At 40.7% G+C, this 19,007-nt stretch overlaps 1 protein-coding gene across 1 annotated transcript in view; it reads right to left on the bottom strand.

The window, feature by feature from the left end:
• Positions 1–499: 499 nt before the first annotated feature.
• Positions 500–19,007, bottom strand: part of SPATA17 (spermatogenesis associated 17) — a 76,460-nt gene continuing 57,952 nt past the window's right edge. The window contains 1 exon segment of the mRNA XM_028724628.2: positions 500–987. Within this exon segment, the coding sequence (XP_028580461.2) occupies positions 907–987 (81 nt within the window). The 3' untranslated portion in view covers positions 500–906.

Here is a 19,007-nt window from a genome sequence, read left to right as displayed (position 1 = left end):
CCCGGCTTTGGCTGGGGAGGGCGGGATATAAATAAAAATTATTATTATTATTATTATTATTATTATTATTATTATTATTCTGTGAGGGCTCTTCATCCCAGTTCTATGTACTAGGAATACCTAAGAAGCAGACCAGGGGAACAAGAAAATTCTATATTGATGCTAAACTGGTGACATAAACCCCAAATGCCCTCTGTACCCATGATAAAAAAGAGACAAGGATCAGCAATAGAGAAAGAGAAAAAGTGCAAGAGACTATAGGAGTAACACCAGGAACTGAGAACCACGTGAGGAGCCAGGTGGACAGCATGCCTACTTCCCATGGTAGCACTGACATTTTCAATGAAATTAAAAGGGACTTACTCACTAGCAAGTATATTTAGGACTGGGGGGCATATATATTCACCTCATGGTGCTTTGCCAATATGAGTATTACATCACATTATCAACTGATCATTTCAATCACAGGGAGATGATAATGAATTATTAACAGAGTAAGCATTTTTTATTCATTTATTTTCGCCACAGACAAAAGGGCTACATCTCTTACCTGAGTAAGTAAATTATTCTAATTCTTCAGATCGTTGAGCTTATTCCACCAGTTACTTTGATCTGCAATCTTGCTAACAGAGAAAACGGACTAGACATACCTACAATTAATAATTTCTGAAGATGGAGATCTGTTTCTATGGATGTCCTTCACACAAAAAATGTGGCATGATGTAACTTGCTGGTTGCTTAGAACCATTATTTCAGAATTCCAAAATTAGGTTGTATATGAGGATTGTCTGCAGGTAGTACATGCCAATCATAAGTAATTGCTTTGCTTCACATTTTCAAAACAACAAAAAAAAAACCCCTTTATTTCAAGTGTTTAAAAATTCATAGACTGGGTTGGTAGAGAAATTACACTACTGCTCCGGCTCTGGAATAGGCTTGGCCAAACTTTGCAAACAGAGGAATCGATGGTAGTACGGTTAAGAAGTCCTAGAGAAAACAAAAAGGGAAAATTAAATTGGAGCAGTTCATGTTATATTGACTGCAGCCCAGATTGAATGGAACTTTCTCCCTGATAATCTCCCAGTGCGTGACAGTGTAACGATACTACACTTTCTCATACCACTTACTGACTGCACCTGAACATCCTCACATGAATGCGTGCATAAAAAGTTAAACGTACATAGGTCTAAAAAGTGCAGTTGATTGACTCCAACAAGCCCCAAAGGCTGTGTAATTTGAGCCTAATAGGTCGGATTTTTCACATGGGCATTCTATTCAAACTTATTGTGACTGCATGTAAACATCTGGTGGAATAGGCATGGCGGGTGGATGGAGCAGGAAGGCAGGATTCTGTTTCCACCTTGTTCATGGGAAGAAGATGGGCAATCTAATCTGGCTTTTTTTTATGGCGTGTGTTTGTGTTTTATATCATGGCAGGTTTGTTTTTCACTTCAATTCAGTTTGAAGAGATCTACAGGATAAACACTGCATGAATAAATTGTCCATAGAATCATAGAATCACAGAGATGGAAGTGAACATGAGAGTCATCTAGTCCAACCCCCTGGAAAGCAGGAATCTTTTGCCCAATCTTGTGCTCAAACCCATGACCCTGGGATTAAGGGTCTCATGCTATGCCAACTGAGCACACACACACACACACACACACACACACACACTTTTGAATTTTCCAGCATCATAGTTTAACATGTAGATCGTATATATTATACAGATTTTTTTAAAAGGAAACACACATTCAACTCATTATAACAGCCCGACACATACACATTGCAGATTGAAGAGAAAATGTAGAATGAACCAAAATAATGTTCCTCGTCACATAACAGTTTCAGTGTTAACAATTACTTACAGTTGATCTAATTCGAATCTTTAATTGTATTTATCAAACAATGCAGTTTCAGTTACATCTTGTAAATATTTACAGTATCCACATACTCTCTTTTTAACATTTCTTAATAAAAATCAGGATCCAGTGATCTGTCACATTCCTGAGTACACCAGTGAGCACTTAAGGGAGGGAACCAAAACTCTTTCCTGGCTCTTTCGCCTCAAATGTGATTAAAATTCCAGCTTTGAATCAGTCCGTACACTTGGCAGTGCTTCAGACTAGAACTTCTGGCTCTTGCCCTCTGGCAGAATATTGAATTTTGGCTCTGATTCTGTATAGGCTATCTATGTTCATGTTATATCACACCCTCCCCGATTGTCTTGTATTTAATGTGCTGTTTTGCATATCAAGTGACGGGGGATGGACAAGGGCTACGTGGGCGATAGCTGGAGAGGCAGTATAATGTCCATTCAATAAACAGACTAGCACCCCTTTTGTTTCTGATTCTTTACAATATATTTATCATGAGCTTTCCTTTACCATGGGAGCTAGAAACTTCTTTTTAAAATACAGATGTTCAGGGGATGGGAGGGGAGTTGTGCCAGATTCCAGTAATGTGACAGACCCAGAGAATATACACATCTCTCTTTATGATTTACTCAATGAAAACTACACTTGTCAGCTGCTCTGTGTTCCTGATAAGAATCATGGGCTCTATTGAGGGTATGAGAGGAACATCCCATCATAATTAACTTATTAGGAAATTAGAATAAAATATGAGCAGGAAAACAGCTGTCAGCATTCGTCTCAGAGTGTACCTCTGCTCCTACCACTCTCGTCTGCATAAAACAAGGTCCAGTCATTTCTGATCCCCAAAATAAGCACTGATTGGAGAGAGCAGACGGCTTTTGCTATTAGGATGACTTGCCAGACAATAACAACCGACTGCCAGAATTAGCTCCTTGGGACAATTTAGGTGCCTTTGAAGTGAATGGCTTTTTGAGCTGGAACTAAGCCCACGCCCGGCTTCAAATCCAAGTCAAAATGACAAAAAGGAAGTCCACTGCGCCATTCATTCCCTCAGCGTAAGATTACTTTATGTTGGCAGCTGTACTGCTTATCTTGTTTAAAGGCTATTTCGCTACACACTCACAGCTGTGTATTTAAACAACTGGATCGGATCAAGTTGCTGATTATATATTCCTACTGTTCTTCTGAATGGTGACACTGTTCTGTTCCTTTCGTTCTTTTTCGTAACTGTAGTGGCAGTAGTGATCAGTAGCAGGAAAAGAAGGAATTCTAACAGGGCTGGCCCTACCATTAGGTAGAGCAGAGTGGGAAACCTGTGGTCCTCTAGATCAGGGTTTTCCAAACTTGGGTCTCCAGCTGTTTTTGGACTACTCCCATCATCCCAAGCTAGCAGCACTAGTGGTCAGGGATGATGGGAACTGTAGTCCAAAAACAGCTGGAGACCCAAGTTTGGAAACATTGGTCTAGATGTTGTTGGACTCCAGTTTTCATCAACCCTAGCCAGCAGAGTCAGTGGTTGGCTCCTCACCCCTAAGGCTGTGTGATGTGGCCTTTTCTACCACTGGACTAGATTACCAACTCTACAATTCTATGATTTTAGGTGTCATGCAAGGGAAGTAAATTGTTATTATTTTATTATTATTTTTACTGCCATGAAGGAGGAGAGGTGCTTGTAGACTTTTCTGCCTCGTATGCCAAAATAACTTGATCAGCTTTGGATACTATGCACTTTGACTTGGGAAGGCGCACCATTTATTCTCTGCCTCAAGAAGCAAACTATTTTGGGCAAGCCCTGAAGAAGAGTCAGTGCCAATAGCGCTAGCAATGTCAGCAATAATAGCTTTCACAACAGAATACTCAGGCCTAGGCCCACTTAATATTTCAGTTGGTGATATTAATTAAACGACATGCATAGTTTGTAACATGACATGAACCCACCATACAATTTTCCTATGGTTAGTAAGTATCTGCAGCGTTCTCTGTGGAAATGAAATGTAAAACCCTAGGACATACAATGCAGTCTGACAATAAAGTCACTCAGCGTACCTTTCTTGATTTATCCCAGAAAAAAAGTCATCCACTAGTCTAAAGCTCTAACCTTTTTCTTTTCTTTTTTTCAGTTTCAGATTTGTTGGAAAAAAATTAGAAAGTACATAAACGGAAAATTATCAAAAGAAAAAAACAGAGTGCAGCTATTTCAAAATGTCACATTATTGCAAAACGTTCATCATATCATTCCCCCCCCCCCAGACAACCATATTTCTAAACATGGGGTGACAAGGAAGTTGGTATTTCTGAATCAGTAGCATATGAGATAAAGTCTCACCAGACTGTGCAAAAGCGTTCAGGATTTCCCACATCCTTGCACTCTCAAGCTTTTCCTTGAGGTAAGCCTAATGGCAAGAGACGATGAGAGAAAGTTTCCTCCTTATACTGTGGTGTACCTGTATTATATCCAGGAATGCATTTGCCTGTGCTATTTAAAATATTGATATAATAGAAGGCCTAATAAGTTACAGCCTGACTAAACATGCCCAAAGAAACCCAAAGCTGAATGATAAAATTCTGAATCCATTTTTTAAGCATTTTCATTTTCTGATCCCATTATCTTCCAAGGGATTATAGTCTACTACAGTTATACTGACAAGATTTAACTAGACCTAGGGACCTTTTCAATGCTTTGATAATTTGACTGCCATGTAGGCTAATTATCCCATACACACAATTCAAAAGAATGCAGCAAAGAAAATGATGACAGGGAACAACAGTTTATAGACTATTGGCCCAGTCCAACAAATACAATCTGATGCTCCAATCCAGGTAGGTGACCTCAGTTCATGAAGGCAGGTTTATGATTTAATATTCCAATTTTGGATGGGGAATCATGAATGCAAACAACTGCTGCATTAACAGTTCTCCAGCCAGATCCAGCAGCGAAAATTCACTTGCTTTTTAAGTAAGCTGTTCTCCCCCCAACTCTCTTTTTGGCATATTCTCCTCCCTGCTGCTCTCGTATGCCTACAGCTTGATGAAAGACAGTGTGTGTATGTTCATTCAAGGAATGACAGTGGTCTATTCAACCTGGCACGTCTCCATGCCAAGACAAAAATGTGATGGCTTTTTTATTTGCAAGATGTTGTTTGCAGATGATGCAGCCTTGACAGCACACTCCAAGGAAGCTCTATAGTGACCCATCAACCATTCTGCCCAAGCCTGCGTGAGTTCAGCCTCACCATCAGCCTGGCAAATACCAACACCTTGGGTCAGGAGTCACCAGCACTCCACATATCAGCATTGGTGACCAGGTAGACAATTTTGGGCTCCACCATTACCAGCAACCTTTCCATTGACACTGCTGTAACTCTCCAACAGTTTGTCCTTATCCCCAATGATGCACTCTTCCATTGTCTCTTGAGACAGATGGATGCCAATAGTCACACTCACTCGCTGTTTGGGAGGAGTAGGCGGAGGCTGGATTTAGCACCTCCCAAATTGCTCTCCTGTCTTCCTGTTAAAGAGATGATCAGTGCAATTAAGATTTAAGGCTATATATGTGCATAAAGGTAAAGGGTAAAGGGAACCCTGACTGTTAGGTCCAGTCGTGGCTGACTCTGGAGTTGCGGCACTCATCTCGCTTTATTGGCCGAGGGAGCCGGTGTACAGCTTCCGGGTCATGTGGCCAGCATGACTAAGCCACTTCTGGCGAACCAGAGCAGCGCACGGAAACACTGTTTACCTTCCTGCCAGAATGGTACCTATTTATCTACTTGCACTTTGATGTGCTTTCGAACTGCTAGGTAGGCAGGAGCAGGGACCGAGCAACGGGAGCTCACCCTGTCGTGGGGATTCGAACCACAACCTTCTGATCAGCAAGTCCTAGGCTCTGTGGTTTAACCCACAGCGCCACCCACGTCCCTTATATATGTGCATAGCCCCAGCTGAATGCTGAAAAGCCTATTGCACGAGAGACCAGTTGTATCCAGCAATCTGGAAAATGCATATATAACCTATAGATTAAGCAATATGTCTTGTCATGTGATTACCTTTGCAAAAGGTTGGTCATTGGGCACCAGTTATCAGCCAGTACAGCCATGTTTATGTAGCATTTCTGCAGCTCAAGTTCTCTGAACCAGGGCCTATACAGGTATGTGCCTATATCTTGATTTAAACTAGGGACTTCAATATATAATATCTATTTCAATAATATCTGAGGTTTGCAATTGAGTGGATGCATGCATAGATGGGTTTAACAGCAGGACCCATGTTTTTGAAAAATGAACTTTTGTACATGCATTATTTCATTACATTTGCTAATAAGATTACAGATGCTAATAAGAAGATGTGTGTTCTTTTAAGAGAGGATCCATTGCTATCCTAACGACGTTTTTATTTTGAATAAACCACCCGGGAGCACTTCATGGCACAGATATTTGAGAAAGACACAGTAGGAAGTTCTGTTTACAAATCAATGGTACAAATATGGCTCCCTCCATTTAACTCTAGGGGTCCTCGCCCAAGTTTTCCCTGCAATCCTAATGCCTGTAATGGCAAAATTAGAGCTTTGAACTGAGAAGCCGCAAGACATTCTGTGACCTTTTAATGGCCATGCAGTGCTATTTAACAGAGAGAGGGAGAGAAGCAAACACGGCAATCTGCTATTAGGGCAAAATGTTGATCTAGCAAAGAGGGGGCTTCCCGCCTAAATATATTAGTACTGGTTAACACTTCCAACTAGTACAAGGGCTTCTGACATGACAAAATGAGTATAACAGCCCCTTCTGTCAATACAACACAAATGTCATTTCAAGTGCTCAAAACCACTAAGCTACCCTAAAAAGATTGATTTATCTGCTCCAATGTTTCTTTGGGGCAAACTTTCCTCACAACTGAAACCAATTAGTGGGCCTGGCACTTGTAGTGCAGAATGTAGGTCAGCGTCAAGTAATAAAAAAGTATTGACTTTTCTCTGTCTGTAAGCAGCATGAAAGGGGTGCCATGGCCTTGTCGTATATGAAAAGAGCTCCATTAATTTCACTTATTTCAACAAGGGCTGTCAAATACTAATGCTTCTATTGCACTTTTCACACAAAGTACATTGACACCACTCCTGGCCTCAGTGAAATAAGGTTTAAAATATTTCAGCTAGTGAAAGAGGCCTACACTATAATTTTCAATTCCCACTAGTACATTTAGACACCTTAAGTAGCATTGCTCACAAAAACTATTGAGAGAGATTAGATGGGATATTAATCATGACTAACAATTACTTCCTGTGGCCAAAGGAATCTAATTCTTATGTATAACCCCATTAAAATAATAATCCAGAATGTTGGGTGTTTATTTTTTACAGAGCAGGCAAACACTGTCAGTTGTGGGTTTGGTGTCAACAAACACCCACAAATCACGGGTAAACCACCTGCAATGTTGCACTACAATCCTGCCAGCCACCTGGTTTCCTTGCTTGGATTTTTCATGGTGCATTTTGTTCCCTGAAAAGTAGCCTTGTTTTTATGAAGACTATAGTTAGATTCACAATTACTTACAGCCATATAAACTCTGATGCGAACTGAAAAACTCTCTGCTTGCAAATGCTTCCTCATTGTGATCTGCACACGTAACGGAATTAATTTCCTCTATCATATGTGAGCAAGATATCTATGTGCACACCTGAGAACAAATGGGCATGTGGATTGAGGTAACAGTATCTGATACCATATGAGACACAACCACTCAAGTGCCAGATTACCAAACAGGCAGAATAGGCACAGGCCCATGAGCCTGAAGCCTTTTAGAGGCCCCACAATAAAATATAAAAGTAATATTGATTTGATCTTAAAAGAAAATTACAATCAAGTTTTCTTAATTCAATGTTATCCCACTAAAATAAAAAATGTTGTCAGAGCTGCCCCAGGTCCCAGCTCACAGAGGACCAACGCCAGTCCGTTGCTATATTAAATAGTCTTTATTGAAGTTCAGTTTCTCATTTACAGCCACGGCGCGCAGCTCTACGTCTTAAACCCTAGACCGCCGAAGCTCCGTCTGAGTCTCTTCCCCCCAGACACCAGTTTAAGACCCTAGCCTTGCTCCACCTCTTTCTCTGCTCCCTCTTCCTCTGGGTCCGCCTGTCCGCCGGGGTTTTCCCCTTTCTAGACTCTTCTGACGCTGACTCCCCCGAGTCTTCCCCCTCCCTCCGGCGGGCTTTAGGACCTGGTTCCCAATCCGGGCTTCCTGCTGTCCCGCGCACCTGTACATTTGAACTTGGCGCGCGCGCCCAGCCTGCCACCTTCCTTCTGACCGTTATACTGCTCCTGTCACTGCTCCCCTCTTCGGGGACGCTAGCTGGGCCTGACTCCTCCTCCCTGCTTGCCGGAGGAGATGCTGACTCTGACCTATGGGACTCTTCCCCCCCACTACGCTCCGGTGGGGAAGCTGGCCCTGATTTCCAGCTACTGCTCTGGGAGTCTCCGCTGGCCCCCTGCTTCTGGTGTGTCCCCCCTGGGACCCCCCTTGCCCTGGCCATCGGCGCCCCCTTCTGGGAATCTTCTGATTCACTGGAGAGGCTCATGGAATCTCTCGGGTCACTGTCATTCTGCCCTCCGCTGCCCTCAGATTCTTCCCCTTCGCTCTCCATTTCCTCTCTCCCCTGCGCCTCTGCTCCTGAGCCCCTGACAAATGTATTAGGGGATAATTTGCAAGACGGCCCCTGAGATTTCAACTGCCTAGGGGCACTGCAACCACTTTCCATTTGTTAACACGAATTACTAATTCCATGATCTTATTTTTTTTTTGGGGGGGGGAGAGATTTCTTAACATGCTATCTTGGAAATATACCACTTCCTTGCTGCTTTGACCTTTACTCCATATATTTAGAATGTTTGGATAAGGATTTCCTTATATTGGACAGTGATTTTAGTGATTTAGTGATTTTTAGCAGCAAGACTGAGATTTATTTTAGCCTCACTGAAGTCAATGAGAATACACTATTTTAATTCAAGTAGTTCAACTTAATTGCTTTATAGATGGGAATCTGTGTAACCTAAGTATTTGGAGGTGGTAAAAGGCCTCCCATTGTTATTATAGTAGCCATCACCAAGTGAAGTCCTTACCAACCAACCAAAGAAAGGATTGTTCTTATCATTCTGCAAACTGCCAAATAGAACATAGATTCATGAATGGAAACATCCACTAGTTACCAATGTCTTGTCCAGTTATAACAAACACTCACATTGTTATAACATAGTATACCAATTCATTTGCAGATGAGTACCTTAGCTAAATGCAATCTTGGGAAAAGTTTGTTCTGCATAGGGATTTAATGTATTTCATCTGAACTTGAGAGTTGCCTCTGAATAGTCTGTACATGACGCTATGCCAAACCATATGAAATAAACCATGGCTAAGTGTGAACTGTAAAACAAAAAGAAACCGCGGCTGCAGTTTATGATGTAGCAGGACAAACTATGAGCATGCGTTCAGATGTGGCATTAAGCCAAGCTATGGCTTAACTCTAGGTAGCACAGCAGCAGCAAGATCTAGAGAAGAGTGAAGCTCCTGTGATTTTATTGTGTGTGTCCACACTTGGCCATGGTTTGACTTAGCATTACATGGTAACCAGGCCAATATGTCAAACCCAATGGCTAATTGCCTCCTTAAAATGCAAGCAAAGCTGATTTAAAACAACAACCCCTCTGACTTAAAAAGGCTAGCTGACTAAAATGGAGGGCAATTTTCAACTTGCTTTAATAACTTTATAAGTATGCTTTGAATCAACTTATCATTCATTTTTAAAATACAAAATGATACTGGCTAGTCATCATGAAACAATGTTATGTCCTTCTGCATGATACTTTCATCATACTATTTTCTCTGTTTGATAGTCTATTTGGTTATTGACAGAGAGCATATGATAATATGCTGTACAAATACCAGGAAATTATTCGCACAGTGGGAAGCCTGCTAACAACATTATTTTAATATCTTATCTTTCAGACAGAGGCAGAAAACATATTAATTGCAGCTTAATATATGCAACAAACATTTCATTATAATTTTACTTAAATTTTGACCAAGCCTCTTAAGAAACAGTATATTATACATACTTCTCTCAGTGTTGTAAATCGAGGAACTAGAATCAAACAGTCTTGTGAGAAATCATAAAAGACTTGTAATTACTGCTTCTGAGTTTGAATAATTACTTATCTGATTGTCTCTTTACAAGTGGTCCAAATTAAGACTCTTAGAGCATTGTTAGTCTGTCCCTTGAGATGTCCCAAAGAGAAACAGTAAAGCGTACCTTAGAGCTTACCTCCACAAGCATTTTGGGGAGAAGGGGTTGGTTCGGCTTCAGATACACATCAAACCCACACAATGCACATGAAAACCATCCTCTGCTGCAATGGTCATATGCACACTTGCAATGCAGAAGGGGATGAGATCCAGATTTTAAAATAGAGTGATGTTGGCATAAAATTCTCCCCGGGATAACTGTTGTTGCAGCTTTTACAAGTACTAGTTCTGATGGCACTTGCTTCTGATGCTCACCAGATGACCAGGGAGGTAAGAAGAAGCACATCCAAATAATTGCCTGCCATACATATATGAACCAGAAGCTGCCACAAGAAGCATGGCAGAGGTGGAACAATCAAAATAGCAACCATGATGGGCTTAATTCCTCCTTTTTAAAAAGCCGCCAGTTTCTGTCCTCTTTCAAAGGAAGCATTCATTTATGATTACATTTATATGCCTCCCTTTTCTTCCAAGGAGCGTGAGGTGGTGTACATGGTTCTCCTCCCGCAAATGTCATCCTCACAACAACCCTGTGAGGTAGGGCAGGCTAAGGGATGCTGCCTGACCCAAGGTCAGTAAGCTTCATGGCTGAGTGGGGATTCAAACCCTGGTCTCCCGGGTCATAATCCAACACTAACACTATAGTACACACCTGCACACAACTGGGACAGCTTGAAACAGACTGTCAATAGGAGGTCCACTGGGGGTTAGAGGTTGTGAAGTACAGAACAGTAGAGCAGAGAACAAATCCCAGGTGAGTCAAATGAAAGCAAGCAGAGAGTTATTTATTACATGATCTCAGAGAGGCTCAACACGCAGAACAGTCAAACCTTGCAGCTTTCTCCATCATGGATTTGTGACAAGTCTGGCAACTAACGGGAGAAAGTCCACTTATATGGTAGAATTTTGGGGCATAACTCCAAATAGAATCCTGGAGGCTTGCTTCTACACACACACACACACACACACACACACACACACACGATCAAGCCATCTTAAGAACCTAAGAGCCTTCTGCTGGATCAATGCCCATCCAGTCCAACTTCCTATTCTCACAGCGGCCAACTAGATGCCTATGGGAAGCATGCAAGCAGGAGCTTAGCATGGCAGTACTCTCTCCTGCTGTGGTTTCCAGCAATTGTTATTCAGAAGTGTGTGCCCCAAAGAGTGGAGACAGAATGCTCACCATGGTTAGTAGCCCATGATAGTCTTATCCATGAATTGGTCTAATCCTCTTTTAAAGCCATCCTAGTTGGTGGCCATCACTACTTTTGGAAGCAGTGAATTCCATAGTTTAACAAGAAGTGCTTTCTTTTGTCTGTTCTGAGTCTTCCAGCATTCAGCTTCGCTGGATGTCCAAGAATTCCAGTGTTGGGAGAGAGGGAGAAAAACTTTCCCCTACCCTATTCCTCAATCCCATGCATAATTTTATTGCTTCTTACTTGCATTTCCCTTTGTTGTTTAGTCGTGTCCGACTCTTTGTGACCCCATGGACCAGAGCACACCAGGCACTCCTGTCTTCCACTGCCTCCCGCAGTTTGGTCAAACTCATGCTGGTAGCTTCGAGAACACTATCCAACTATCCTGTCTTCTGCCGTCCCCTTCTCCTTGTGCCCTCCATCTTTCCCAACATCAGGGTCTCTTCCAGGGAGTCTTCTCTTCTCATGAGGTGGCCAAAGTCTTGGAGCCTCAGCTTCACGATCTGTCCTTCCAGTGAGCACTCAGGGCTGATCTCCTTAAGAATGGATATGTTTGATCTTCTTGCAGTCCATGGGACTCTCAAGAGTCTCCTCCAGCACCATAATTCAAAAGCACCAATTCTTCGGCCTTTTCCTTAATTAAGCTTAAAAAGCCTAAATGTTTTAACCTTTCCTCCATAGTTGCTCCACACCCTTGATCAATTTGGTTACTCTTTCCTGAACCATTTCCAACTGTAAATCTTTTTTTGGAGGTGAGGCAACCAGAACTATACATCCAACTGCACCACCACCACAGATTTGTATAATTGGCAGTTTTATCTTCAATTCCTTTCCTAATTATCTCTAGCGTGAAATTTACCTTTTTCACAGCTGCTGCACAATATGAAACATCGACTTGTTTCTGTTTGGGAAGATTGCGATGCGCAAGATAAAGCATTCAGAAGTAAAGTCCTATTGAATTCAATGGGATGTATTCCTATGCAAGCGTGTATAGGATTGCAACCCAAATCTACCCTGCTCCTCCCAAAAATATTCTGGAGCAATTTCTGGCATTGCCATTTTTTTCCCTATCATACAGTTGCTTGATTAAAAAAGAGTAAGATAGATTGCACTCAGGTTTATTCAGTAATAGTGGAAAGTGTCCAACACAGTAAATGTAGAGCTGGTTCACACATGCATCACTTGATTTATCAATGCTTGGTTACCCAACTCTGACTGATGGCTATATGTGTGAACTGTCTTATCTGAATAATGGACCAATATCCCTATGTATCCATCTTCTAATTTGCATAGGTCCAATGTACCTTAGAAACAGCCACCCCTCCCCATTATGTGATCAACCCAGGGCACTTCCTAAAAAATGAAATCTCTATTTTTGAATCAGCTGCCAAGGATGTAGAGAGAGCCATTCTTGGTCATAGTCAGTGCTTTTTTCGGGGGGGATGCAGGGGTACACATACCCCTAAACATTTTGTGAATCTAAGTTTAGCCTCATTGAGGGGCAGTATTTCAATATGAGTAGGAAAATGAGAGTACCCCTAAACATATTTTTAGGGGGGGAAAGCACTGGTCATAGTTGTACAACACCTCTTCCTTAGTGATTCTTCCATCCTAACCTAAGCACTTGTTGTTTAGTCGTATCCAACTCTTTGTGACCCCATGGACCAGAGCATGCCAGGCACTCCTGTCTTCCACAACCTAAGCACAAGCCTACCTATTTATGTTAGATTTGGCAGGGTAAGAGTTAAGGTTATAGTGGATGAAGAGACGTCTGAATGAATTTTGTTTTGCGTTGGTAGGATATTATAATATGTTTTCACATTCTCTTTTATATTTAGTGTTACTTTCCAAGAGCCTGTAAAATGGGGTGGGGTATACATTTCCGTGAAAATGTGGCCATAAGTTTCAAAACATTGCATTTCGCCCATTTCTCTTATATCATACACCAGAGGAAATGGCACTAGCTGCCTTATTTTGTTTTGGACATATCTAATATCTATATTTGAACCAAAATTGCCAAAGATAATATTCTATTTTTGGAACTAATGCAGTCTTTATTACAGCTAAATTAAATTAAGACAGTGATGTGAATTTCCTCACAAGCTATTTCATACTTGGATACCCTTGAACTTTACTGAATCAGAGCTAAAAAACAAACGTGCAGATGAAATTGTTGGATTGGTATTTGGAACTTATTGGCTACTGTAATTCAAGCCTTAGTTTAGTGCAGGGCAATTTCCAAAAGTATTCCTTATAAAGGGAATAGATGGTCAAAAGCTCCATCTTCATTCATTCACGATTAATAAATGTCATTTGTCAAATACGAACATTTGCAAATGACTAATAAATATTTTTATGGGGGAAAAGTCTACCTGAAGTGGGATTATGCTTAATATATTCTGTGCACAAATAAAATATATTTCATTTAAACTTATTTCCTCAAAAGTGAAGAAATGCAATATAAATATGCAGGTATTTTTAAATCCTTCAATCATACACATTCCACTATCATACAACTAGCAGAACTAAACAAAGGGTGTATAACAAGCAATACACTTTGTTATTAGCTCAAATCATTAGTTGAATCCCACAAAACTCTCTGTGATGTCACCAATGCAGTATAATCATTGACAAAATCAAGAGGGTACCACAGCGAACAGGAAAATAAGGGCATGGGAAAATAAGGGCAAAGGAGGAGGGGGGAAGTGGAATTTAGAATAACAGGATCAAAATACTGCAAATGTGCTAACACGTCCTGAAATCCATGAAACAGGAGATAGTTCTTGACATGTAAAGTAACAAGCAGAGAAATGAGGGAAATATATTTAGTTTCAGCCCTGTGTTATTTAAATAATACTTTGAAGGAATGAATTTGACAGTGTATTTGTAGAACTTCTAAAGAATCATCATATAGCAGAATACCAGTAGAGCCTGTAAATGAGCAAGAACTTTTAACAATTGTGCACCTTTCTACCTTAAGGAAATAAGAGGCACAGTGAAAATTCCCAACGCGATCCCAAGAGCTTGGGATTCAAGCTGAAATGTTTCTATTCTTGGGCTACTAATATATTTTGAACTTCCATTGCCAGGAGGTTTGACATTTGCAGAAACAACAAATTACACCCAATTTTGCTGAATGATATACAGAGGAATACAATCCGAATCATTCATTTAATTTAAAACCTCTGGTGAGATTTAAGACATCCATCCGCACACACTGTATCTCATGTGATTATGCCAGTATACATCAAACCCCAGTAATAACGATTCATATCCATATATGTGTATATGCTTTATTGCTACCTTTAGCGGGATTAAAAGCAGTATATCAAATTTTACAGTTGTGCTCCTTTTATTAGCTTCTTACCACTTGATCAGCTGATAGAAGCAATAATGAACACGCACACACACACAAACACACATATCCACACAGACTGGAGTCTGCATTTGCGTGTTCTATCTTAAGAATGTAATATTTCAAAAAACAGCCTAAGCTTTGGGGAAAAAACCAATTACAGAAACAGCATTAAAAATGCCAAGCACCGGGCAGAAGCAATTCTGGATCAGTTTAAAAAAGTGATTGATGAAACTCTAATCTGAGCTGAAGGAACAGTTTCACGACAAGCTGTGACCATTCCACACACTTCATTAGCTGCCATAATTAGCCTGGTGTTTCAATTTGTTAGAACTGGTGGGGACAATTTTACTCAGAATACAAACATCAAAAAGCAGGGTCTCTCCGACTTCAGAAGTGGTTGATGAGAGGCTTTCTAGTCTTTCTGTTAACGAAAAGATTAATTACAGCTGATGGGAGGCTGTACTCTGATTGTCACTCTGTCTATGTACATTACTTTTAGCATTAGAAGAAAGACATGGTTGACACTGCGCTGCTCAATCAAGCAGCTTCACATCAGGGCACCAAGTCTGTTTTAATATGCATGGTCTTGTATTGTTTGATTGACTTGTTCTCTACTTCTCCAGGTCCCAAGCTCTGTCACCAACTAGATTGTACCAACAGAACAGCAGGTTATACAGTGGCATGCAGGGCAGGTATAATACTCAGGACATCATTATTCCATTACAGTACGTACGTACACACACACACACCGTTCCTTATTAATATATCACAAAGCTTCACTTTACTTGTCCTGCTCTGGGTAAAATGACAAAAATATAATCTCCAGTCCTGGAAAAATGTAGTATTTTTTTTACAGAGCGGGGGCAAGCAATTTATGCTAGGATAATCCTTTCTCACGTAGCACAAAGCCATCTTCACAGATACAAACGTTCATTAACTGACTCGATTTTGCACACCTTTGCTTTCTGGAAAGTCACAAAGACATGACAGAAATTTGGGTACTTTATTCTGACTGTTCAAATTTGATCACTTGTCTGGCTTTTTGTGGAGCATGAACCTAAAAGGTACCATCTAAGTTGAAGTCTGGAGCTATTATTAACTCAGCCTTGGTGATGAGCTACCCTTTCTGCATATCTTGGAAGCACCACCCACTTCAGTGAACCTGCCTTTAATCAGCAGGGTTAAAGAATATACGTAATTGCAATTTTCTACCTATTATTTAGAGTACACAACAGTAGTAACTGCTACTAGCACTGCAATACAGACCACAACACACCCAGTCATGTCTCTCTTCTCTGTTGCTGGGCCCAGAATGTGGACCTTCTTCACTGGGGAGGGTCCATCTTGTCCCTCCTTGCTGGCCTTCTGACTTAGCATTAAAACCTTCCTGTTTAGGATGACATTGGTCTGCAGCAGATAGATGTTAATGCTTGCCAGCCATAATTATTTATGATCTCCCTCTTTGTGTTTTTACTTTGTTTTTATTCTGCCTTTTGTTTTTATTATAGTTCATGGTGCCTCTTACTGTGGTTATTTTATAAATGTTTTATCGCTGGTCTTTGTTGGCGCCTGTTCTTTTTGTATATCGCTTTTATATTGCATCTTGCTACTTCTGTAAGCTGTAAATTACAAATCCTTCATTCATTGACAATCACATATTTGAAGCTATTAGATCAAATTAATTTTAGCACAGTGCACTTTTCGTAGCATTCAAAAAAATAGTGACGGATATCTTTCTACCTACAACAAGCACAACTGCATAGTAGTTCATGGGCAGCTACCCTGGGGCAAAACTGGCTGGAGACCATCGCTAGAAGGATGGGTCAAAGCTTTGCTGGCTAAAACCGCATTTTCTCCCTAAGCCACTATAGGTTTTCCTCTTTCTGGCTGACTTGTATCCGGATTGTTCACAGATGACAACAAGCTTTAGCACATTTTGGTGCAACCAGCAGCACCCAAAACAAATCTGAATAACTTTGGGAAGAGGTGAGAAAGAGTTTGCCGTCTCTCTCTTTTGGGAGGTCTCCAAAAAAATTCTTGTTTGTTAACAGAGCATCAGTCTTGTTAACTATACATAAACTCTGCTATCCTCTAATCTCAGTAAAGAATTGTGTGGAAAATCTGCAGACTCTTTGACTTAACTTAGCAGTTATTAAAAGGTAGATTTTCTTCCCCTGCTGAAACAAGCTATTTGCCTGATTAAACATAGAAGATAGGTAACACAAGACATTTATCATGCAACAGACGAACGACACAGGATTGCTAGTTAGACAGTTTAATAAGTGCCATCTAATTTTTCTCTTCAGACTATATTTATTCTTCAAAGTCCAATAACATTATCAAAGCATGGCATTTTCCCACTGAGAAATTATAGAACTAAAAATAAGGTTTTATAAAATATAGAACTGGTTGCTTGACAATCCCTATTCAAATACATTAGAAAGTGCTGACAGTGCCTTTTCTTATGCAAATAATTTCAATGAATGGCTCAAAAAATTTTTAGTCACTACTTGAAATCATTCCTTCTGAATTATTTTCTCTGAGCCACCTTCAAAGGAGTATTGTTACATGGTTCTTGTTGCCCGTTCACACAGGCAGGAATCCAAAGGTGCCGCTGCACATGTGAAAGGCACTTCTGCTTTTATCGGCATGTGTGTACGTATTTTATTTCAGAATGAATAATTGCTCTATGTTCAAGGTTTCCCCAAGCAGTGTAATAAAATGTGTATGATGTTTGTTGATTCTCCCTTGCAGCTTTATAAATCTACTGTGCCACATCCCATTCCAATACAAAGGGTCTCCCAACCCTCTTGAAATGCTTTTCAGTGGCTCAGGGAACAATAGAATCATAGAATCATAGAACTGTAGAGTTGGAAGGGACCCTGAGGATCATCTAGTCCAACCCCCTGCAATGCAGGAATATGCAGCTGGTTCATACAGGGATTGAACCTGCAACCTTGGTGTTATCAGCAGCATGGTCTAACCAACTGAGCTATCTCAACATCTAATAATTGTAGAATTGTAGAGTTGGAAGAGACCCTGAGTATCATCTAGTCCAACCCCCTCCAATGCAGGCATATGCAGCTCTCCCATACGAGGATTTAACCTACAACCACCTGTTTCTGTGATTTTTCCAACTCTACAGTATCTTTTCTGAAGTGAGGTGACAAAAACTGTACACAGTATTCAAAATGCAGTTGCACCACCGATTTGTATAACAGCATTATGACACTGGCAGTTTGATTTTCCATTTCTTTCCCAATGATCCCTACCATGGGAGCTGCATTCTTCACAGCTGATGCACACTGGGTCTGAAACTTTATCAGGCCAGCCACTATGACCCCAAGGTCTTGTTCCTTCTAAGTGACCACCAGTTTAGGCCCCATGAGCATATGTGTGAAACTGAGATTCCACCCTGCATCGCTTTATACTTGTTTATACTGAATTGCATCTGCCATTTTACCACCCAATGTCTCAGTTTGGAGAAGTCCCTTTGGATCTCTTCACAATCCCTTTTTAACAACCCTGAACAGTTAAGGACCATCTGCAAACTTGGCCACGTCACTCCTCACTCTAAATTGCTTATGAACAAGTTGAAACACACAGGTCCCAATACCGATCCTTGGGGAACTTCCATTTCTGCAGCCCTCCCTTGGGAGAATTGTCCATTTATCCCTGCTCTCTATTTCCCGTTACTTAACCAGGTCCTAATCCACAGAGGATCATTACAAACAATTAAACACTGATAGAATTAAAACTACACACACACACACACACACACACACACAATCTACTAAAACCATCCAAATAATTACAATAAAAACAGCATGGCACCAGTCCTTTCATTAAAAGCAGTTAGTTCCCAAAGCCTGTTGAGACAGGACTTACCCTCGCAGAAGCCATGCTGGTTCTGTTTCAGCCAGGCTTGTTCTTCTATATGCTTGGGGTTTTATCTTTATAATATTTTCCGCCAGTTTTCCCAAGACATTAGGAAAACAGATAAATGTTATTTTAGTTTGGCACTGACAATACAAAGGTAAAATGTCTTTGCCATTATCAATGGAATTGCACCGGTTGTGCATAGCTAAATGTTTTTCTTTTCAGCCTATGCAAGGAACTTGGTATCTGATTAATGCAACTGGCAACTCAGAAGAGGTTTCCCCTTCCTTGATACCTAATTAATTGCCAATATTAATGAAATGAAACCATTTTAAACAAACAGCTAGACTGGCTGTTTTGCAGCATGCTTGGATCATCAATTCACATATACAGACTTCTTCCTGAAAT

Source organism: Podarcis muralis, chromosome 3 (assembly GCF_964188315.1).
Source record: "Podarcis muralis chromosome 3, rPodMur119.hap1.1, whole genome shotgun sequence".
Taxonomy (NCBI): Eukaryota; Metazoa; Chordata; class Lepidosauria; order Squamata; family Lacertidae; genus Podarcis; species Podarcis muralis.
This window is presented reverse-complemented; position numbering and strand designations above follow the sequence as displayed.